We start from the raw sequence: 24,940 nt of genomic DNA on the forward strand, positions 1-24,940 counted from the left end.
AGGGGGTATATGTGTGTGTATTTTTTTTTATCAGTACATAATCTTAAGGAAATGTCAACTATGAGAGGGAATGTGTGTGTGTGTGTGTGAGAGAGAGAGAGAGAGAGAGAGAGAGAGAGATTAGATAATGATTGCTGGCACTGGGAGGTTGTTTATGTACTCCAGTGGTCTTTCATAATTTGAGGAAATACGCCCAAACCCTGACTTCTCCCACCACCAATTTCAGCAAAACCCATTGGAAAACAGTCCTCCCTGTCGACCAGAAGCCGAACAGTCGAGGTCTGAGGTGCATTCAATTGAACAGTCTTTCTCGTGGCCAAGAATGTCGTGGAGATTTGCTCGAGGGTCCAGTAAAGGCATTCAGGATTCCAAATTTGGTCATTTTCCACTGCTATAACCAAAACATTTTGATGAGGTATCTTTAAACAGCACTAAATCAGCCTGGCCTCTGCCAAGAACCACATTAAAAACACTGCCTGGACCTCTGCTTATTTATCATAAGGGTTGGATCCCAAGTGCCCTCTCTCTGCTCAGAATGGCTAAAGGGAGCACCTACATGAGAGGATTATGCATCGCCCTCAATGTTCTGCTCATGGTAAGACCGTAGATGAGATGTCCCCAGATAGCTTACTGCAGATGTGTTTTTGCTTTATGTTTTGGAGTAAACATTCACTCCTGTTCACTTTCTCCCCTCAGATCTTTGGGGTGATTTTACTTCTGTTTGCTATAGTAGCAAACAGTATCACAACTGCACCTGTAGAGGCAAGTAGAATCCCCTTATTGTGGGAGTGTTACACTTCTATCCTTATAATCAGAGCTAATCAGAAGTTTTTGCTTGTCTTACTGCTGTGTTTGTAAATTGGTTTATGGTACCTTTGTTCTAAATGTCTTTCTAATCTTTCTTAGGGACCAGTCCTGTGCAGTAACAAGTGTTTTTTTTTCCAGCACATAGATGAATAAACACGAATATTAACATTTATTTAAATATTATTATATCATTTATATTATACTTCTAGCATGTTTCACTGAATAATTCTTATGTTTCTGCACAAATACTCAGGTGGGCTGTAAGACATTGCCTTTTTGATCTTTTGCTTTTAGGGTTGGCTCAAGGGTGTGCTCCCCAGTGTTGGATTTGGTTTGGTCACCATCGTGCTCTCGATCCTTGGAATTTATGGAGCTTACAAAAATGAAGTGCTGCCTCTCATTTTGGTTAGTCATTTTGTTCTTTTTACATTTTCAAAATCATATGCCTTGAAGAGCACAGGTCATAGACAGTTTAAAAAGAAAACGTATTCATCTACAATTGCAATAAATGATGCTACATCCCTTAAACAGAATTCAACGGTTTTGCAAGGTTACATAAGTTAGAGATGTCATGTTTTATGTGAAAGTTCTTTGAAAGCTTAAAAATAATTGTAATTATTATTACTCAAAAGTAATTGGGACGTTGCTTGGGAGGTTTATTTGTAAGGATGAAATATATATGTAAATACAGATTATTATACAACACTGATTTGTGTATAATAAAAAATTTGTAGGACTACAGGAATGATTACAATAACAACAATATCTTTTAGAATCTCATTAAACAAGAGGCTTTAAACAATGTTGGAGGGTTGAGATTTTTTTGGTTTACAGTAATAGTTACAGCCGTTTTTTTAGTTATAGATACAAATTTTTGTGGGCACAGAGACAAAAATGACATATTTAATGGTTTACTGATAGTCATCTTATTGACTAATTCAAGAGAAACTGAAAGCTATGGAAAATGTTTACTAATAATTATTATTTCAGATGACCATGCTGCTGGCAGTACAGCATTTATTGATAAAAAAATATATATATATACAGTAACCCTAGTTAGAAAAAATAATTTTGATTTAAATTCATTAATTTTCTAACCGCTTCATGCTGATTAGGGTCATGTGTCTAAAGCCTAGCTAGAATCATTGGATGCAATAAAATATCTGTGACCTGCTTCAATCAAAAAGCCGCAAGGATCAAACCACACAGCGTTTGTCATATCCTGTCTAAACAGCCCTGTCCAGAAGCATGAGTTTTGGCATCTTTTCCTATAAAAGAGAGAATGAGCCTCTGCTTAGTCCAAATATGAAAGAAGAAAGGAGCAGAAATCATGTTTTAGTCAGTTTGGCTTTGTACTATTTCTTTTCTGTTGTTTTTTCACACACATAATTAGTACACTGATTTCCTGCTCTCTCATAAATGCCGGTCCAGTGCTGTGACTCAGATGAGGAGGCAGGACAATTATAAAAACGCCTGCACTTGATGTAATATGTAGTACCAAATCAGAAAAACTCATTTTATGACAAGCAGTTCACAAAAAAACTTACTGGGCTGTTTAATTTCCTGGTTTGTGGGTTGGTAGGACATCCAGACCCCAGATTAATATGGTACTGCAGGGATTTATTGAAATATTATATTCCTTTTTAAATGATTGGATCATTTAAGGCTTAAAAGGCTTGTAGTTAAATTAAACCCACCCTAACTGAAAAATATGGTTGAATATTTTTATGATTAATAAAAAAAACAATAATATGACTAAATGACAGTAAATATATCTAAAAAATACATTTTCTTTTTTTGTTTGTTTGTTTGCGTTTTGGTAAATATTTGCAATATTCCAATTTTACCAGTGACCATTTCTTAACATATTAAAAACATTTAAAAAAGAAAAAAGCTCCTTCCCTCGGTTGTAGTTTTGGCAAAACTGTCAGTTATATACACACACACACACACACACACACACATAGCTTTGCATTCCTCCTCCGTCATGGTAAGGCACAAGAGGCAGTTGGCTGTCCATGTCAAGTATTTTCATATTCAGTCCTCAGGGACCTTGAAACAGTCCTTGTTTTCACTATATCCCAGCTCCCAGCGCAGCTATTCAGTTCTTTGTGGCTTGGAATTTTTGTGCTGGCAGAATATTAGGAAAGTGTGGATGATTGGTGATTCCTTGAGTTCTACATTGTAAGTACCTATCCCCAACTTTACCATTAATAGGTACGTTATACCCCTTTATGGCTTGGAAAACATGTTAAGATTTGATGTTATTCAGCCACAAGAACACTGGTGAAGTCAGGTTCTGATGCTGAAAGATTAGTTTTGGATCATAACCTTCACTCCAACTCATCCTATAGATATTAGATGGAGATTCATCACCCAAATGAACACCAAAGCCCTCCACCAGCATCCCAATATACTGACAATGCTTTTCTGTGAACTCTACCAACTGTGTGCGGTATTTCACACATATCTCTTTGCTTAAGAAGAAATACATATCTAGTACCAGTAATTAATGAAAGGCAAAGTCTAGACTACAAGACTACACAACAATATTTGGGTCTGTTCTTTGGTCTAGTGAACCAACACCTCTCTCTTTATCATGGGCCAAGTTTAAACTAAAATATCTCAAGATGACTTCTGAACTACTTTTAATATAAACTCACGTGACCAGAGTTTTGTGTGTTTGCTTTTATCTCCACAGTACAGCGTTTTCATGATTATTGTGCTCACTGCCCTCATGGTCCTGACACTCTTAGCAACTTTTTTTCAGCCACAGGTTTGTGACTAATTTCATAAACTTTTAGTGTCTGTGTGAAAAGCCCCTTGCTGCACAAGCAAGTTGGATTAAGTTTATTTTCGGTGGAAAGCCTTAAATGGACTTTTCTGTCATTGTCAGGTGGTAATCCAGATTGAAAAGATGCTTAACCAAATTTATTTACCTACTGAAACGGATGAAGAGTTCTTGAGAGAGCTCAACAAACTACAACAAGAAGTAATTAAAATTATTATTACTATAACCTTACTACTCTTATTACTACTACTAATTATGCTGCTACTACTACTACTACTGTATTAATACTGCAACTACTATTTCTACTACTATTACTAATACTATTATTAATTAATTAATAATATAAATAAAAAACTATTATTATTAATGTGTATTATAATGGCATAAATATTTGCACTACTCGTTTAAATCTCTTAACTCTGTCTTTCTTTTTTCTTTTTTTAAAAGGCTCAGTGCTGTGGTCTGAATAATCACAGGGACTGGCACAACAAGACACCATCTTCATGTTTCTGTCCTTTAAACTACCTAAACAGAGAGACCGAATGTGTCAAGGACCAAAAATACATAGCTAATGTATGTTATAACACTGAATTTTACATCACCATTATATGTGCATAATATTTCCAAATGTATACACCCCTTATAATTAGTGAATTCAGCTGTAGTGTGCCCCCACTGTGAAATAATATAAATTAGGATGTTCTGTAGCAGCTGCTCATGAACTTAAATCACTCAGTGGTCAATGCCAAGAATTGGCGAGAAGGGTACAGTTTAGTAAAATGTTTGAAATAAATGTATTATATCATTTGTAAACCTTCCATAATGTAGGAAGTTGACTTAACTTCTGAACTGTCAGTAAGTTTGTCATAGAGTGTAATTTCTTCATGCAGTTGGCAAACAGAGATCGTGTCAGTGAACCACCATTTTTGGATGAATATGTTTACAAAACGGTAAGTGATTTTCACATCCTTCCGTCTAAATATATTGTCATTAGAGCTGTGGGTTTTTTGTTCTGACACTTAAAGGGTGAAGAATGCTTTTCTCTCCTTAAAATTGTTACTCACAAAAAGTCCAGCTCTGTTTCAGATTACACTTAAAGCGCAAGACTTTTTCTCCCCACATTTGAGCCTTTTTAAACACCCTTAGGGCAGTTTCTAGGCACCTCAAATTAGTTTCTTATGAACTGCCTGAATGATTTGTTAAAATTAGCCAAAATACAGCCACCCCACCCACACTGGACATCAATCAATTGCAGCCTGAATATTAACCACACACTTACACACCTTGGTTCATGCAGAAAAATATGTTCCACAGAATGACATAAACATATTTGTTCATGAAAAGGCATTTGAGGAGGCATTAAATTGCTAAGTGACCAATATTCACAAAACTATTGTTGGATTCAAGTCTGTTCCAGCGAAGCAATTTCACCTTTTTTGAAACAGAACAAAAACTGGAGCAGTTTGTCCTGCCTCCAGCACTCACAAAACTATAAAACCATGAACACGAGAATAGACCAGATCATGAGAGTAATTTTCCATTACTAAGAAAAGTAGATCATTCATTCATTTATTCATTCATTCATCCTTTCTTTATTTGACTGTTTTTTATCTTTAAACATTATAATCTCAGGAGCTTGATGTAGACAACACAATTAACATAATTTATGTATTCACTTTTTTCTGATACCTAATGTTTACAGAAATGTAAAAAATTGAATTCCAAAAAAAGTGAATTTCCATTTAAAATAATAGAATTTGTGTTCTCCAGGGATGTGGGCCAGTCATGATAGAAAATATGAAGATCCTTTTGAGGATCCTGCTTGGAATGCTCTATTCTCTAGCAACTATTAAGGTGAGATTTAAAGAAAAGAAAAGAATAAACTTTTTACATCAACACTGCAAGAATATTTGATAATTCATTCAGACTTATTCACAGAACTAACAGCAGTTCAAAATAGAAGTATTAGTTGGGTTTACATATCACGCAGGAGGCACGTGCTTGCCTTACCCGCTCAGGTTGATAGCATTGTGTGTGATTTTTGGGGGATTGTTAGCTAATGGTGGAACTGACAGTGACTAAACTGGGGGAAGAATTGCATAAAATCCGTTATTAGCGAAGCGTTCTCAAGTACTTGAGAGAGTTATTAACTTATTTGAGGTCTAATGGCTAATGATCGCAAGCAAAAGTGTACTACATTTACACTGGCCAGGTTGTGCTGAATTTGGAGCAGTGCTTTAACTCATTTGTTCTAATCATGAACCCTTTATCACTGAACAGATTGCTGCTGTAATTGTAGCCTTGTTGCTATGGCATAAAATCCACTCACTGTCATCAGGCTCAGGCTTCTCAAAGGATGGCAACAGGACAAAATATGAGCTTCGGCCGGACCAAATGTCCTAAACCTGACTGGGCTCTATAACCTCATGTTTAACAAGACATTCTGGCTTTCTGGCTGCTAGTAGGCTAACATATCATATAGCACTTCCCTGATCTTCTGCAGACTCATATAAAATGGCAGGATGAGGACATGTTTTTTATTATTATTGCAGGGAAAATGAAATATTACCAAAAAGTATGACCTACTTCATATGAACTGTATCGTACACGTTTAGATCCATGCCTGCCACAATATTCACTCTACATTTCTAAATAATTGTGGATACCTGCTCAATCGAATGTCTCTTCTGCTATCAAGATTAATAGCCTGTACTATTCTGGATGGCTTTCTGCAAGGTACTGGAATATTGCTGTGAGGATCTGACTGCATTTAACCCCAAAAGCATATATCACAATCACCACAATAAACTGAATATTGCATTATCACTCCAGGGAAACCAGTTCCTCCTGCTGATATTCGGCATTAGGCATTGGTTTCCAAAGACTGTGTGGTGCTTATGGACACAGGAGGCATGGAATCAAATGTAATTAAAGTTTATACACAAAAGGCAAGCAAACAGGAACAACGGACAGGCAATTAAACAGAGAGACACGGACGCTACAGCTCACACACAACACAATACAGAACAAAGACGAGGAATACATGAGGAAAGTATACAGGGAGAACCAAGAGGAGCAGACTAGATGAATGTAATACAGATAACAAAGAGGCGGGGACATAGAAGAGTAGAGGAAAGACACCAGAAACAGGGACAAGGACCCGTAACATAAACATGAATACGTGGATATATGAAGCATGAAGACAACAACACAGACAACACAGGGAAAAACAAGGCACAGAAAAGAAAACAGGAAGAAAATCAGGCACGGAAGAGAGAACAAGAAAAAACCCTGGGATGTGACAATCGGCAAAGGAAGGATTTTAAAGCATTCATAAATTAGTAGAGTTGGGAATTCAGAAATTTTATGGCCAAAAGATTTCACAAAGCCTACATTTTTAGGACAAAAAATTTGCTACATTCTTGGCGACATGGTGGAGGCATTCATGATTAAACATTCTTGGACGTGCACAGGGCTGAGGCCAAGTTCTGCACCTGCATGGAAACACAAGTCTGTACAAAGCGTTTCTTTAATCTGTTCTGGATTATTCTCTTGTCCTCATCTAAGACAAATATATTTAGTATTTTATTAGTGAAACAGACATCCTATTTATTTATTTAAATGAACGATTAATGAACGATAGAAATGTCTGGCTGATTAAGATTAGTAAGCATTGTAATCAAAAAGCTAAAGATTTCAACTGAACCTTTTTCATTTTTTTGGAATTCGCTTCGGATGCTGGCAACATTCCTGACTAATAACCATGAACTTACACAGTAACACACAGCCAATGATTACTACTAGGCTATACAGGGGCTGAATGTATGCCAAGGAATGATACCAAATTCTGGAAAAGAATAAGAAAACCTTTCCACCACTGTCCAGACTATTGTATTTTCCCTGTTTTAAAGCCATACCTGGGTTTGTTTTATAAAGAGAAACTCTGAAGTACTTAACAACAAATTGTGGGATTTTAATCTAAGAATCTACAATTGTTTAAACAGGGTGAAACCCCAGCCCTCTCAGTAACAGCATAACATTTGATGTTGGGCTTGATATGAAATGCACAACTGCAGAGAAACTTGTTTTGTTAATAGGAACTAGACAATCCGAAGGCATAATGGCCTTTAGAGGCTGCGTCAGCATCCTGTTATTACATGTAATTATCACAATTTGTCTGCTGTCTGAAATATTTTTCTTCTGCATGGTTTTGTACAAAGAAAGTCTTTGCTTGGTTATCAAGGTTATATATAACATGGACACTCTCTCATTGATGAGAAGCACTAAATAGTATTCCCTATGGGGCATTTTGTTAAATGTGTGTGAGTGTGTGTGGGGTTAGTGCATGGGTGAGTGAGTTGCAAGCCAGGTCCAAGAGGTGTCTGAACACTAAGCAGTTTGTGAGTCGTTCTGTTCAAGAACATCTGCCAAATGCTGTAAATGCTGTAAACAGCAGCATTATTTTAAGATATCATGACCTCTGATCCCTATCAGCATCAACTCAGCACGCTTCTCTGTAAAACTCCAACACCAGAATAATTAGCCACTCAGTTCTGCAGAAAATACAAGTGGAGTTTCCCCATGATTAGCTGATGATTTAAAGTAAGGAAACACTGCTGTTAAGGATTTGGTTCCAGACTCAGTGTAGGAGCAGGAAGTCACTCCTTTGTGCAACAATGCCTGGTTTGGCTGATAAGCAAATGACAGTGTGCGCTGTTATTAAAATTAAATAACTTGTTAAGATCAAGGCAATGTGCAGCATGAAACCCTTTGAGAACTTAATGGCACATCCTCTGCATGAAAATGAGAGAAGTGCAGATAGACGGAGACAAAATTAAAGTGTGTGGCATTTTGAACTAAATTAAACAGGTTACAAACAGTGTTACCATTGATTCTATTCTGCCCTCTATCATATGGTGATCAGACTATTGTGGACAAATATGTTTAACTGCACTTGTGCAGTTTGTATAATAGACATGATCATTTGCTCTACATCATCATGTCTAGAGTTAAGTGTCATGTATGGGGGTATAAATCTGCAGCAAATGGGGGGGAAAAACCCTGTAAATACCCTTAACTTCAGGAGAAATCTTGCATGAGCAGGTGTCCACAAACATTTGTTCATACAGTGTATGCATCATGTCTTTCAATTCATGATTAGATGAGTTACCATGGGCCATAAAGAACATAAATCATATCACTGTTGTGGGTTTTCAAATGTACTTTTTATTTTGTCTGAATTTCAACTGAATGCCTATAAACTGCACTGAAGCTTTGGCATTCAACTCGCATAATGCTGTACAATATAATTAATTATCTTCATTATTCAGTAAAAAATATTTAATATATTTTAATATATCAATCATATAATGCTGAGATTAAGTTGACAATGTGTATAAAAGAATCAATAATATATGTACATTGATATGCTGATAATATTGATATATTTTCCTTTAAATACAATAAAGATTTTAAAACTATAAAAGCCTCCTGAGATAAGTTTATCACATTACAACTTTAATGCTCACACACTCACATCTTGAAATATGTAAATTCTACATATTTTTTTTAGTTTGTTGTTTACAGAAGCATTCCTTCATTATTTTTTTTCAATTAAGCAGTGAAACATGTATCTTCTATGTTTGCATTTAATGCTGTTATTAAAAACTGTGGTAAGAAAGAGAACTATTTCTACAAAATGCAACTCACAAGAGGATGATACAAACTGCTTTGTAATTCCTGAATGATGTTTATGCTTCATGTACATGGTCCCCAGTATTGACCATATATCATGTATAAATCCAGGCCACTAAGAGTTAAAATAACAGCTGTTTCATAAAGTAAAGAAGAATCATTTGAGAAAATTGTTTCTTTAAAGGCTTAATCAGTCCTTAATCATCCATTTGTACGCTATGGTATAGCTGTAAGCTTTTTGGGTCATTTGTTGTAATAAACCTTGACAAAGGTAATAATGCTATAGTCTACGAATTTCCTCCTCATCATGTGGAAGAGAGTGTGAAACATAATGGACATTCGAATCCATTCACCACTACTGTGAGATGTGCATATGCATTGAAATTCAATAACAGAAAGGCTAATAATTTTGGCAGGTAAACAATGTTCTATGGTAATACTGTTCTAGCAAACGTGACAAGGTGGTGCAGTGTGTTTTAATGCTAGATGGTAGATCAGGCACATCTCAGTGTCACTGCTGCACTGAGAAAAGTCCACTGTGTCCTGTGGGCAGAATCCAGTGACCACTGATGAAGGAGTAGGGGACAACATAAAATTTGCAGCAACAGAAGAGCTACTGTCTCTGGCATTACATCTACAAGGTGGACCAACAAGGAAGGTGTGTGTTTAATACAGCGGCCAGTACATGGACATGGTTTAAAAACTCCAGTAGCACTGCTGTGTCTGATCCACACGTAACACACTCTAAAACACGAAAACTGCACCAGTGCTGAGAATGATACACTACCCAATACAGTACCTGCTCTGTGCTAGTACTGTAGTGGTCCTGACCATTAAAGAACAGGGTGACAGAGGGTTAATTAAGTATGCAGAGCAACGGACACACTACAACCTTTAATTGTAGAACTACGAAGTGAAACTATATGGTCACTGGAGCTGGTAAAATGAATCTTAGCATGTGGGAATTGCCGGTGTTTGAGCTGTGTGCTCCTGTTCTCCGTCCCCGCCGGTAGATGGCGCTAATTTGAGAAAGCTCAGCTCATTGAAGCCCTTGCATTTTCGATGGTCTCGAGCGACAATGGCGGCGTCCATGAGGAGAGCAAGTACCCGACTCTTGTCAAAGACAGTCCAAGATTTCTCACCTAAGGTAAAGAAATATTCACAATAGGTCTCTGTGGATTATTGTGAGTTCTCATTTCTTGTTGTATTCAAACAGCGGCTCTGGTCTGTTTCTCAGGTTTCTGTTCAGCGTGTTTGCACAGTTCAACTCTATCGACCACCATCATCAATAACCAGGCGAGTCTGGATTTGTGGCTTTAATTGAGCTCCGTGTGCCCTCCTTTAAACAGTCTCCCCCTTTTTGGTTTTGACGAGCTGAGGGAAAATCCTATTGCTAATGTCACTACGAATGCTACTTACACCTTGTTTACACATCATAACGTCATAAATGTGTAGGTTAGATACAGCTGTTTTTAAAGCTCTGTAATTCTTGTTAAATTAATTAATTAATTAGTTAGAGTCTAGTAGGTAAATGGAATTGGTCACTGAACTTACCCAGCTGTGGTGTGACTCTCATTTTCAATTTAAAAAGCTTTTTTTTTTTACAGTTACTTTATTACCTTGTGATTTTTACTGTTATTACCACTCTACAGTTATATCTTTTTTAAATGTATTAGGACTACACCTTATTTAAAATAATTGTGAGTGTGTGTGTGTCGCACTGTGGGGGGCTACGGGGTGTGTTCCTGTAATAGCTTTCTTAGGCAGTAAACACCTATCATCAGTCCTTTGAACAGATCTGACTCCTTACTCTAGGGTGGAGCATTTAAAAATAAATACATAAATAACACCCTAAATTGCTTGTTAATTCTGAAGAATTTGGTAGAGCTTCTCGTTAATATTTTTCTGTCCTTTTTTGTGGTTGCAGAAGCCATGTTTGTGTGACTCCTGCAACATTCCTTCACACAGGACATGTGTATGGGACACAGTCTCCTTCTGTAAGATTCTGAAGATGTATTTGCCATGTCATAATAAAATGCTAGAGTTTAATGTTTTTGTGTGGCTTTTCTTTTAGCAACGCAGGTCATTTGATTGGTTTTGCTTAATTCCTATATTTTCCTCTAGATCACAGTCGAAGAGGAGCCTGATGCACTATTCCAAAAGCTGACTGTGTTGATTAAAGGCCATGATAAAGCTGTTCTGGACAGTTATGAGTTCTTTGCTACCCTAGCAGCAAAGGAACTTGGCCTAACGTTGAGTAAAATGTGAGTCAAATCAGTGTGCATGTACTTGACCTGTGTATGCTTGGTAAACATAATTGTATACTAAATTTTTTTTCCTTTTCCTTTGGTAGATTTGAACCTCCTAAAAATATAGAGAGACTTACACTTCTTAAGTCAGTGCACATTTTTAAAAAGCACAGAGTTCAGTATGAAATGAGGACACATTACAAATCTATTGAGGTGAGCTCTTATTGAGAAATAAAATGTTATTTGCATAACTGACTAATATTTCATTTAAGTTGGGTATAGTGTTAATTTTCTTTTTCCCCCACCAATACTGGCTGTCAGATTTCCAGGATAACTGGCTCCACTGCACAAGTCTATCTGGAGTACATTCAGCGCAACCTTCCAGAGGGAGTGGCCATGGAGGTCATCAAGGTAGTAGACTAATATTTCAGTACACTGATATTATGCAGGAAGTGATTTAAATAAGAATGTATGAGCAGAGTTTTAAATTAAATTCCTTCCAATTACCGTCGCAAATAACTTGGACATTTTAAAGCTAAAGAAAATCATAAGCTGTGCTTAGTTGCTTGGAAATTCTATATTGTAAACAACAGGTGTTTAATAAATATAGGTAGCTATATAAATAATGCGGTTATTAATGAAAATTAAATATTTACATGTGTGTATGTATGATTTTGTGCATTTCTCCTTCTAGACAGCTATAGAGAAAGTTCCAGAGCATATCCAGGTGCCCCTGTGGGGTGACAAGAGCAAAGAAGAGCAAGCCAACCAGTCATGACCTGCAGAACAACCTCTGCTTATTGGAGACTTGAATGAAATGTCAAGAACATTTCAAATCAGAGGCTCATTCCTGTAAATTACATTAAAGGAACAGATTTCATTCTAATGTTATGTATTTAATACTGTTTTTAAGTGTGAACTGGTGTGTTCATACTATGTTAATATATTTCTCATATTAAAAAAACAGATTTATATTTGGTCCTGGGTGGATAAATATTGTCCAATATTAAAAGTACCTTTTTCTGTGTGATATAGCTGTATCAAAAAGTATTTTAAATTGTTAAAGAATATTAAGACTATACATTAAAATTATGATGTGAAATTCTATAGGTGCAGAAGATGACAAAATAAAATCACACAAGTTTTATAAATAAAAACTTTAATAAGTCACAACTCATAAGTCACACACTAATAATTATCTGAACCATGCCATGAAATCTAAAAAGACTGCCTGCAGTTGGAGTGATAATGATTACAGACTTAAAGGCTAGGATAAAAAAAGTCAATTTATTGTTTATGTTAAAAATTGTGATATAAAAGTTGATGCAGTACTTGGCTCTCTATGCTCAGTGTAAAATTTCTAGCAAAAATGTATGATGGATAACTATACACATTAGCTACCATCCCTCAAAACTACAGAAAGAACTAATTGGAACAGCAAACATATAAAAAAGATTCCCAAGATAAACTTTACCAGAAATCAAAACATTACCTTAATTCCTGTATATTTTCTGAAGTAAGGAACTGGAAAGCAAGTAAACTTAAGAAATTAATTGTTTCGTGGTTAGGATTGAGTTATATTTAAAATGTCACAAACAAAGAAAACAATATCAACAATGAAATCGACAGCTGATGAAGCTTTTGTACATCACACACACGCACACACACATTCTGAAACCATTCACAGTCTCCTAAAGGGCAGACAACAGCATTCAGCCATAGCTTTATAACCACCTCTTTGGTCAGTAAGTATAGAAATGTTCTCTTGGATCCCCTCAAAATACAGAAGCACTTTGTATTTGTACATTCACAGACTGTTACCATGCATAAGTTGTTTGAACCCTTTCACTCCGTTCTTCAATGATCAGGACCACCACAGAGCAGGTATGATTTGGGTGGTGGATCATTCTCAGTGCTGCAGTAACAATGAGTGGCTACAGTGTTTATAAACTCCTGTGGAACTGCTGTGTCTGACCCAAGAAATCTTTGACAAATGGAACGGAATATAATTTTTGTATAGTAACTAAATTTCTGTTACTTAACATAAGGGAAAAAAAACATTGTCCTTCACCAATAAAAATGTAAGTGAAGGTAGACTGTGTACATATAGCCTAGCCTTTAAACAAAAAAAAATATTGGAAGATACATTACATGGACCAAAGGATTAGCAAACACTTCCTGATCACAGAATTCAAGTGTTTCATTCAGTTCCATTGCCACAGGTGTATAAAATCAAGCACAGAGCCATGCATTCTGCCTTTACAAACATTTCTGAAAGAATTAGCCATTCTAAGGCGCTCGCTGAATTTGAGCATTGTACTTTTAATAAGACTCCAAGTCAATTTGTAAAAAATTCGTTCCCTCCTAAATATTTCACATCAAATCAGGGTGGTGTTATAGAAAATGGAAGCATTTAGAAACCACAGCAACTTAGCCGCAAAGTCATGCTTAAGACTCGCAAAAACTCTACAAACTCCTCTGGGATTAACATTAGCGCAAAAACTGCACCGGGAGCTTTGTGGCATGAGTTTCCATGGCTGAGAATTGGATGGGCCTGTGTAAAGCATGTTGCCACTGAGTAGTGGAAATGGAGCAATGTATCATGCCTCTCTCTGGCAGTCTGATGGACAAGTCTGGGTTTAGCATATGCCAGAAGAACATTACCTGACTGACTACGCTGTGCCAAGTGTAAAGTTGGATGGAAGAGGAATATTGCTATGGGGTTGGCTTAGGGCTCTAAGTCTCAGTGAAGGGAGAACTTTAATGCTTTGGCATACCTAGATATTTTTTTACAATTGTATGCATTCAACATTGCGGGACAATTTTGGATAACACCCCAATAATCATCTTAATCAGTTCTAGGTCCTCTCCTCCAACGCCAGTGTCTGACCTCACAAATACTCTTCTAAATGAATTGGCAAAAATTCCCCACAGACACACTGCAAAATCTTGTAAATTTTTAAGTGTGGAATATGTTCTAGTTGCAAAGGGGGACAAACTCCATATTAATGTCTATGGATTTAGGATGGAATGGTATAAAGGCTCCTGTATGTATAGTCTGTAGATGTCCCAATACTTTTGTCCATAATATGTGTGTGTGAACTGGAGATAAACATTTATGATTATTGATCTAGGGGCTGTGGGTTTCCTGAAAGCAGGATTTCAGGGTTAGCCTGGTAGCGTATACCCACGCCGTGAGTCCTCCAATAGTAACATCCTGCTCCTCTTATTCTAATGGTTAGTCCTGCTAGAGAAATCCTGCTTTTTTTGAAAATCTCCCTGGTGGAACATGTAAATATCTGTATAAAATATATCCTAATGTGAGTCAGGTGTGTCCGTGTGTGTGAGTGTATGTGTGTCGCGCTGTGGGGTGCTACGGGGTGTGTTCCTGCCCTGTGCCCGGTGGTTCTGGGTGGGCTCTGGGCCCGCCATGACCCTGAGCTGGATGAGCAGTTTCAGACGGTGAATGAATGATATCCTAATATTTTAATTTACTGTTTTAAACATGTAATAATATTAATGTTTTACATATACACTCTTTAAATGGATGGTTTAAACCTTATCTCTGTATGTCATATCTGTAGTCTATTAATGAAAAAGCACCTCTTCGGTTTTTTTTTTTATTTAACTGAACAAGCCAAATAAGAAATTTGCTTCAGAAATAACTGTACACTACTGGAATGGTGGATAAATTAGAATGAAATACGCTGCTGTTTCATCAACTTGATACTGACCAATTTATAACAATGACCAGACTTGTATCCAGACCCTATTATTAGAGAAGGGTTTGATGTTTAAACCAATGCCTTTATTTAATTTATGCTTTGTACATGTTTGAACATTTCACTGGCTTTGTTTTTTCTGTGTCCTATTTTAGTCCCTTCTGCACGTCTATGGTTTACTCAAAATGACTAATGCATCAGGAACAAGAGCCTCAGTGACCCTCACTCCCAAGCTCATGCACAAAAGGGAGGGCAGACAGGGTAATGCATTGAACAGTTTATATTGGTTCAATTTCCATTTATTTATTAAAACATAACATCTTCCAAAAAAACCTTACAAATTGTATCTGGAAAAGTAATATCACTTTGATCAAATTCCCAGTTAGGGTCGCGGTGGGTCCGGAGCCAAACCAGAATCATTAGGCACAAGACTGGAACACACCTGGGGAAACCGAGCAACTGGAGGAAACCCACACAGACACAGGGAGAACACACCAAACTCCTCACAGACAGTCACCCGGAGCGTGACTCGAATCCACAACCTCCAGGTCCCTGGAGCTGTGTGACGGTGACACTACGTGCTGCACCACCGTGCCGTCCTAACTAATCAATATTTAAAATAAAAATAAATTGATTTAAAGCATATTCACTATATGAACAAGTATTTGTCGACACATTTCTTCTAAAAATTAAGGGTATTAATAGTGAGATTGTTCCCCTTCTTGCTGTAACCATCATTTTTTGAAGACATGACATACGTTTTTAATTGCAGAACATTGGTTAGGTCAGATACTGATGTGTATCACGAATGCCAGCCCATCTCATCCCAAAGGTACTGCAATAAGGTTATTTCCACTGGTCCGCAGCCCACTGTTTATACATCTGTAGCCAGACCTTGGCACTGAAAAAGGTGACGTGCACCAGAGCATCCAAATGAATTTTATGCTTTATTAGGGAGATTATACAAGCTGTGTGTGGCACAGATAAATGTGTGCCCTCCAAAGAATTAAACATATACCTTAAAAGTTTTAGGATTCATCAATTACAAAAAGTAGATGCAAATATCTGAACACATAATGTATGTGCAACTATGTGTGGTATTTAATTATTTAGAAGTCTGGAAAAAAATGTGAGTGCTTTACAGATTCAGTCTGGCATTGCCCCTATTGGGAACCTTCATTTGGCCATTTTTAAGCAGAAACACTGTTCTAATGAGTTACAAGAATATTGCTGATCATCAGTAACTGCACAAAAAATGAAGTAGCCAGAGGTTTTGAATCTGCTGATGTTGGGCTTGGCAATATGGCAATATTGTGCTAGTGAACGATCCTATGCGTATGAGGACTACTGGAAAAACACAAAACAACTATGTAGCATTACTGGCCCATCTTACATTACAATGTTACAAGTAAAAACCCTCTACAGGGGTTCATTTCAATATTTTAGGCTTCTCTAATCAGCCTCAGATATGTCAGGGACAATTTTACTTTCTGGACCACTTGGGACATAACAACTAGCTGTTTTTTTTGGTCCAGAACTCCTGAGGGAATACCAGACTCAATCTTTGGAGTGAAACAAGCTAAAATGTGTTTGACTGACATTTCATAGAAGTTTAGTGTTTCTTTTGGATCACAGTAAACTCCTAGAGGTTTTCTAGCTAGATATGTAATGATTACTGATGATTTTACTTTGATTTAAGCATCCTACCTAGAACTCTTACCTTCTCAGGTGCGCAGGCTTGTGAAGAGGTTGTTTTGTTTGCTTCACCCTGTTTGTTTATCTGCAAATAGAGGCCCGTAGGGAGGGAAGGGTAGGGAAAGGCAGGGTTTTAGGAAGAGGAAGTTGTCTGGACACAAAAGAAGACTCACCTTAATTATAGGGGAGGTGCAGGTGCAAGGGCAGGGTGCGACACACTGCACATCACTGGGGCAGGGGGGGAAGAGAAGAGGGGGAGCGTCCTGCCTCCGAGTCCAGCTGCCTTCCGAAAAGGGTGACTATGTCCCCCTTCAGGAGACAACAAGAATCAGTCCAGCATCACAGCACAGGCTAGCAGCAGAAGCAGCAAAGGCAGCAGAAGAGAAGCACTCAACCCTCAAAGGAGGAGACAGTGGAGCCAAACAGCAGAGCTAAGAAAAGGTGCAACACCTGTTGAGAGACAGGTTCCATGCTTCTTGCCCTTTCATATATGCTTTTGTATATGCTGTTTAACAAATGTGGATACAGCATGGCAGTGCTTCGCCTAGTCTTCGGGTATGTTCCTATTAAGTTTTGGCCATTAGCAGCAAGTATAAACTTACCAGTATTTCATCAATCACAGATCACAAGATGTGTGTGTCATCACTAGAACAGGGTGCCACTGGAGGTAACATGACATTCCACATTTATTGTATTTATTTTTATTTATTTATTTTTTTCCCACTGTTAGGAAATGCTTGGTATCATTTTACAGTTTTAACCTAAACCAAATCTTTACAACTGTTATAACACATATCCATGGCCGTGAAATGTAATTCATTAACCAATGACTTGGTCAGTGCCACAAACAATAATTGTTCATATAAATGTTCTTTGACAGAATCATTTGTAGCAAACAATTGTGTAACTGTATGGTTTTAATTCTACACATAATAGTAATTCTTACTTTATAAGAATGATGTTGGATGTATTATTAGCATCAGTAGATCAGTAGTAAACATAAATAATTGCCTGAATTTTCCAGCAAGTGATCGTTCCACTGGCAAATGTTCATCACCAAAGATATTGCACCTTTGAATACATTTCATGCACTTCAGCAGTTACAGATGCATTTAGACAAAGACTGAAGAAGACAACAATGCCCAATCTATCCCTGCCACCAAAAAGGAATTTCTTTCCAAATACAGTGCAATCTAACATTTTTTCCATAGCCCTGTTTCTCTACACACTGCTCCTCTGCTTTAAAGTATAAAAAGAGAGAGAGAGAAAGACTGTAATGTGCAATTTGGGACTCCTGCTTCCAGCAGTGGGCCAACGTTTTGTTTCAGCGTTCAGAAGTGTACACTTGCGTAGATTTGATGGCCAATGAAGTCTTCTCATTTCTTTAATTTCAACTTTGTAACAAACACTGCAGTCTTTTACACTACTTCAATAATTCACTTTACCAGACCATCCTTATTTCTACATTAGGAGACACATGGGTAAGTCACATATAGTATAGTATTACCAAATATATGCCTGTGTGTTTATACCTAAATTAAATACATTGACAGGTTAATAGTGCTGTTATCTGCATTGTATAAAATGTGCAGTTTCACATGGGGTATGAAATATACATAACTGAAGGTTTTTTTACAATGATCAAATATCATATTTTATTTAAGCATGTAAATGCATATTTCCATGTAAAAAAATTGTCCATTTTGCTTCATAGCACTACAGTTCATCCATTACTTATTATAAATGGACATTTATGTACTGTATTTCAATAAACAGTAAAAAGAAGAAGTCTTTTTCTTTTAACTTTATTTTGACTATTTCAAAAAACTGATACCTTTAACCAACTTACATTGACAAATTCACATAACTCAATCACAGTAAGTAAAAAGTATGGTCATAATGATAACACTTCAGCATTAAACACAATGAATGTAGTGCTAGCCTACCATCAACCCATCTCTTTGTATGAATATCAAATCAGTCAACAGAACGGATTGCTGAACACAAACATGAAAGGTTGTGGACAGCAATTTTCATTTTACTTAAAAATAGCTGCACATTTATGATATTAATTTAATTCTGAATCATGAATACATACAGAATGGGTCCATGTCTTTGTAAATGTCTGTACAGCAAGAACTGCTGTTCATAAATACTGGGTAGTAATATCTATATAAAAGAAAATGTAGCCATAAAACAAGAGGAAAAGTCTGAGAGGCCCAAGGAGTCCAGAAAAACAAACTACTTTTACAATGATGAGTGATGAGTGAGGGCTACTGTGTGGTCAAATTTTACTTTCTCACTTTCTTTGTTTCTCTCTCATTCTCTCAAATGCACATTTATTCTTCATGACTCATGGAAAAAAGACTGATTAAGGCTCACAGGATTAGCACCACGCAAACTACACAATGTTTAGAGGGGTACAGAGTTAGCTTCTCTTAGCATACAGTTAAAATTGAAAACAAAAAAGTGCTTTAAAAACATTTAAATGATACGGGGCTTACACTCTCGTAACACTGTAGCAAATGGAGTGTGGTAGATCAGTATAAAGTGGACTGGAGTGTCAATTTGGACATGAATTACTGGCACCCGCTGGTAACACCCTGCGCTATGGATACGGACTAATATTTAATCGTAAGTTTGAGCTGCCTTAAAACCGCCGGCCACCTCTGGGCCCTGGCCAGCGCTGACCCCTGCCTGGGGGCAGATGGGGAGGAGGAGGGGGTGGTCCATTGTGGTAGCTGCATGAAAGGATAAAATTACACATTTGGATTCTGGTGCTGTGTTAAAAAAGGGCCCGTGCCACAAACTATCATTTCTTTCTCTGTAGCAAATATATCAAATATATATATGCTATCAAATATAGCATTTACTATAAAATAGAGATTCATGCATTATTTAATTCTAGATCAATTCATGTCCAAAGTTACAAACTTGCACATTTTAGCCTTTTGTTTTCATAATTTTACAGATAAATTATTGTTCCATAGCAATTAATTTAAGTCATTTGTTTTTACATTGCCACTGCAAATATTGAAAATGCTGTTAAGATGTAGAAATGTAGTCGCATAGCCAAAGGAGTATTTGTGAAAGAAAAGGAGAGGAAAGGGGAAACAGAACGAAAAATATTGTCTTACCCTCTGGGGTGAAAGTGGCGTGGAGGGCCAGGTGGCATCATGCCACGTCCTCTTGGGGGCAGTGGTGGTCCTCTAAAAGCAGGGTGCCCAGGTGGAGGTGGTGGCGGTGGGCCATGTCTGTAACAGAACAATAGATAAACATGCATTTATTTTTCATTGTCACTGTCTTCCACTTTTAACCCACCCATGGCTATAAATACACACACAGACACATAGACACAAACACACACACAAAGTAGCAGGCAGCCGTCCCTAGTAACCAGAAAGAGGGTGGGGGTTAAGTGCCTTGCTCAAGGGCAACTCAGCTCTGGACAGCAAAGCTATTCTTTCACTCCCCACACTCTGAATATTTCTGTTGGTCGTAGGTATCAAACCAGCAACATTTCAGTCCCACAGCTGCTTCTCTATCACTTCTAATAAGAAAAACATTCAATTACACAAGTGAAAGTTCTGTACCTGTGCATGGGTGGGGGAGGTCCCCTTAAATGCATTGGTGGAGGTGGTGGTGGAGGCGGGCCCATGTCCATTCCCATAGGACCACCTCTACCTCTTTTTCTGCCACGCAGGTCTGGATACGGTCGTGGTCTTCCCATACCCCTCCTGAGGGAAAAAAAATGCTATACGATAAAATAAAAAATGACTTACAAATCATAATTCTATGAGAAAAACTAATTTACACTATTTGCCCTTTACCATAAATCGAGCCAATCTACCAAGACACATTTAGGGTCTAAAGATAAATGCATCCTCCCTGCAGTTTGAGTGCAAAATGAACAATACTGCAATAGTGTAAAATCACTGTCTTAAACGTTGGTGCAAACCGTAAAAAATTTGATATTTTTTAAGACTAATGAGACTGTTAAAATGAAACTCAAATATTCAAGGATGTTTTACGGTAACCTAATTGGTCCGAATCCGTTCATGAACCCATCACGACTCCTGCCCCTTCCTCGCCCAGGTGGGCCAAACCCTTTAACCGTCATTGCATGTCCACCACGGAATCCTCTGCCCATCCGGCCACCTCTACCTCGCCCCCGAAACCCGCGACCTCTGTGGAAAATAATATGGAAAAGCAACAAAACAGGAAACTTTTCATTCACAAGACACATAACCTCAGTAACAACGCACGTTTTGATCACGCAATACCTGGATTTATTGATGTCTGGAGCAGGTTCCTCTTCTGCAGGTGTCTCATTGGTCTCTGCTGCTTCCGTGGACTCTTCCACCTGCTCTGCTGTGTCAACTTCCATCTGTAAAAAAACAGCACACATCCTCAAATATGTGTTTCAATAAAACTAAATACACTTAATACTTTGTTAGCGATGATCTTTGGTTATTTTTTCTTATTCATTCATTCATTCATTCATTCATTCATTCATTCACTGTCGCGGTGGGTCCAGAGCCTACCTGGAATCCCTGGGCACAAGGCAAGGACAAACCCTGGAGTGGGCGCCAGTCCTTTGCAGGGCGACACACACTCACACATTCACTCACACACAACATGTGTTTTTGAACCGTGGAAACCCACATGGACACAGGGAGAACACACCAAACTCCTCACAGGCAGTTGCCCAGAGTGGGATTCAAACACTCAACCCCAGATCCTTGGAGCTGTGTGTCTGCGACACCGTGCCACTCCAATGTTTCCTTATGTTACTGAATAAAGTATAAGCAGCATCAAAGAGATTATACAATAATGCAATTGGGTGTTTTGAATATATTGCTTTATTAGTTGATACACTGATTTTCTTTTCTTCGTTTTCGTAATCAAGTAATTAATCATTTTAACCAAAATGCTGTGTATCATTCACAACAGAACAATGCTGCTTTTGTTATGTGAAATCTGGATTATGTTATTTAGCTCTTTACTGTAAGCATGTCTGCTTAAAAAAGGCACTAACAGAAAAAGATTTGTGATCTAACAGTTAATATTACTCTATAAAACAGTAACATTTATATTACATGTTTTCCATCTGTAACTTTTTTTGTCTGCTGCTTTAAAGATAAGACAGTAATTAAAACTCTCCTACTCTTCTCTCTGTATTTTTAATGTAATTATCCTGTAATTAATTATTAATGCTTCCTACAGTACACACCACTTACAGTTAATGTTCCATTTAAAAGCTTTAGTTTTCCTGCCATTCAAATTCCTTTTGCCATTCGTTTTCCTGCACCCTTTATAAGGATACTGAACCTAATTTCAATAAAACAGGGACCAAACTACAGTCTAAAAATATGTAAACAACGAGAGCGATGACGGGGGATCAGAAGCAAATCTTTTGGACAGTGATACAATAAAGTCAAGTAAAACCACAACAGAAGAATTTTGGAGTTTTGCAATAGCGGAATCAAAGAACAGATAAGTTCAAATAAAATATCTGAACTATTTATGTCTTTTCACAAGCATCTTTTTAAGAAATTAATTATATGCTACTTTGAGTTTCAGTCAGCTTTTAGTTCTTGTTCAGAGCACTATAAGAACTTTAAAACTGATTTGGCTAATTATCTTAATTTTGCACAATATTTACGAAATACAATTATATGTATTGTACATATTTTTAAAAGAGACTTTGTGTTTTAAGCCTCTAAATAGCTTGTCCTACCTAGACACTGTAGGTTAAAATAGTGTCTTAGTGATTATTTTAGGTTTTTAAATGATTAAACCCACTAAATTTGCATGCGTTTACAAAAAAATGACAGATTCATAAGTTATTTCCAAGAAAAAAAAATCCCTAAAGCCTTAAAAGTGGTTAATCTTTTCACCTTCATTCAATACACAAAGACCTGTGAATATGCATCTCATCACTTCTATCTTCACATACCCCTCCACTGCTTACCTGCAGCTTGAAAGCCCTGCCTTGTAATTGACAGAATTGATTATTTACATGTATGACGTAAGAAAACCTGTCCGTCTAAATTCGCCTGTTTGAGATGCTTCAGAACAGTGCAGTCTGAATGTGGAACAGCTCAGTCGTGACCCTGAATTATTTCCTTTAGACATGTCTTCTTGCATATAAACAAGAATACATGGACGTGTTAAAAATGTTAAACACTTGGGTTTAACTTGATTTTCCAGCCCTGGTCTGCTCAATAAATGTGTGTGAGATATTAGAGCCCAAAGCCTTTAATTCTGGTAAAGATTACAGAAGAGAAACGGATTACATATGGGGAAATAAGCTCTCCATAACAGAACTCCACATCATTGAACTTATGGAAATACACTGAGTCTTGACTGAAATTATTTAATGAGCTGCTAAATTTCCAATAAACGTTTTCTACTGAAACTGTAGGAATACAGTGAATACGGGGAGCGTGGGAAAATGTTGGCGAACATCGAGTATTCGGTTGCCTAAAATGTCTCCCACTATGTGAAGGGTTTTTATTTTATTTCACTATAATAGAATTGATTTAGCCTACGTTTTAAGGATATTTCTGTCTGAATGCCATTGGTTCGCAATCCTGAAGAAATTAAAGACCTAGAGGTCTATCACTAATAAATACAGAACATATGAAGCTTTAACAGACTTTATACGCGACATTAAAAAAAGATACAGACCCTAACGGACACATAACGGCTAATGGCTGTGATTCGCCGCTGTGGCTAAACCTGTGTGACGAAAGACGAGATCCCAAACGAAACCGTTACCCAGAGACATTGTTTCTGTTAAAAACCGGGCTCTGAGGAAACTTACCTCGAAAGTGACAGACATCCAACAAACGACTCCGTACGAATATTTTCTCCTGACTGTTCGCTAAAAGACAAATATCTCCGTCATAAAGCGTGTATACAGTGATCTACTCCGAGAGGAGCCGGGTTCTCTGGGTCTTAGCGCTTTGAAATGGCGGCACTGAAGCTGATGTGCGCCGATATCCGAGGGCTGGACTTTCTCTATTTGTCCTCCACCATTTACAGTGCAGCGTTCCCTGAACTGGCTTCTCGGTATAACAGGCAAACATGAGTTAAATAAAAAGCCCAAACACTGCTACAAATTCTGATTTATATACATTTACTCAAGCTGTTCTCACCGCCTTCATCTTCGAGTTACTCTTGGGTTATAGCAAGCATGTAAAATTTTGCCAATGAAACAGAAATATATATATATATATATATATTATGTTTTATATATTATGCTATACCGTGTTAACGTTTAACCAGGTTAGGCCCATTGAGATGACTGATCTTTTTTACAAGGGAGGCCTGGGCAAAAATAGCGAGTTACAACAAATAATACACACAAAAGTATACATAAAAATATATTCAGATAAATACATCTTATGCAAAACATCAAACAAAAATCTGGACTCCATAGCTTTAAAACTGTCCATATAATGCTTTCAACCTTAAGTTCATTTTGTAAATGATAAACAGTACAGAATCCTGAAAGCTGTATTTCCCAATTCAAATCAGAACTTTGGGAACAACAAATAGCAGCACATTAAAAGAACAAAGATGGTGGGTTCCATGCTTCACGTTAAAAGAGAAGACAAATAAATACATTCCAGATGTTATACTTCATATCAGAGGTCTTCAGAGTTCCTTAAAACCACAAACACTATATACATTTTTGCTCAATAATCCTTTGAATCTTGGTCACCGGTCTTATTCATAAAGGGCCACTGTGGCTGCAGGTTTTCATTCCAGACAAGCAGGAGTACACCCCATATATCTAACAAACTGTTTAAGGACTGAGATTAGTTGATTAACCAAGTAGAATCAGGTGAATAGGATCTTCTTATTGGGAACAGAAACATGAAGCCACACCGACTCTTACACACATGGACCAATTGTGTGCATTCTGATAATGTTTGAAGACCACTGCCTTTGTTGACCTTTTTTAAAATCAG

General features: G+C 37.3%; 3 protein-coding genes across 4 annotated transcripts; 2 read left to right on the forward strand and 1 right to left on the reverse strand.

Moving 5' to 3' along the window:
- Window positions 1–214: 214 nt before the first annotated feature.
- On the forward strand, window positions 215–9,055 carry LOC136694832 (23 kDa integral membrane protein-like). Its single transcript, XM_066668660.1, has 9 exons — window positions 215–595; window positions 697–762; window positions 1,102–1,212; window positions 3,509–3,583; window positions 3,704–3,799; window positions 4,046–4,171; window positions 4,489–4,548; window positions 5,369–5,452; window positions 5,879–9,055. Exons 1-9 carry the CDS (start codon window positions 536–538, stop codon window positions 5,999–6,001), a joined length of 801 nt encoding a protein of 266 aa, XP_066524757.1. The 5' UTR covers window positions 215–535; the 3' UTR covers window positions 6,002–9,055.
- A 1,189-nt stretch (window positions 9,056–10,244) lies between these two features.
- mrps10 (mitochondrial ribosomal protein S10) lies at window positions 10,245–12,568 on the forward strand. Its single transcript, XM_066669639.1, has 7 exons — window positions 10,245–10,439; window positions 10,530–10,588; window positions 11,220–11,289; window positions 11,417–11,556; window positions 11,646–11,754; window positions 11,863–11,952; window positions 12,236–12,568. The coding sequence occupies exons 1-7, from the start codon at window positions 10,371–10,373 to the stop codon at window positions 12,317–12,319; spliced, it is 621 nt and encodes a 206-aa protein (XP_066525736.1). The 5' UTR covers window positions 10,245–10,370; the 3' UTR covers window positions 12,320–12,568.
- Window positions 12,569–14,894: 2,326 nt separating this feature from the next.
- si:ch211-51e12.7 (uncharacterized protein LOC336335 homolog) lies at window positions 14,895–23,954 on the reverse strand. Of its 2 annotated transcripts, none has more exons than XM_066669638.1 (6): window positions 23,788–23,954; window positions 21,242–21,345; window positions 20,996–21,145; window positions 20,552–20,695; window positions 20,096–20,212; window positions 14,895–17,267 (listed from the first exon to the last, which is right to left on the reverse strand). In XM_066669638.1, the coding sequence occupies exons 1-6, from the start codon at window positions 23,803–23,805 to the stop codon at window positions 17,258–17,260; spliced, it is 543 nt and encodes a 180-aa protein (XP_066525735.1). In that variant the 5' UTR covers window positions 23,806–23,954; the 3' UTR covers window positions 14,895–17,257. The 2 variants fall into 2 exon arrangements, with proteins under 2 accessions (XP_066525735.1, XP_066525734.1); XM_066669637.1 differs by lacking the exon at window positions 14,895–17,267 and adding an exon at window positions 18,710–19,699 and having other exon boundaries at window positions 23,788–23,953.
- Between the last annotated feature and the right edge of the window lie 986 nt (window positions 23,955–24,940).

Source organism: Hoplias malabaricus, chromosome 4, assembly GCF_029633855.1.
Source record: "Hoplias malabaricus isolate fHopMal1 chromosome 4, fHopMal1.hap1, whole genome shotgun sequence".
NCBI lineage: Eukaryota > Metazoa > Chordata > Actinopteri > Characiformes > Erythrinidae > Hoplias > Hoplias malabaricus.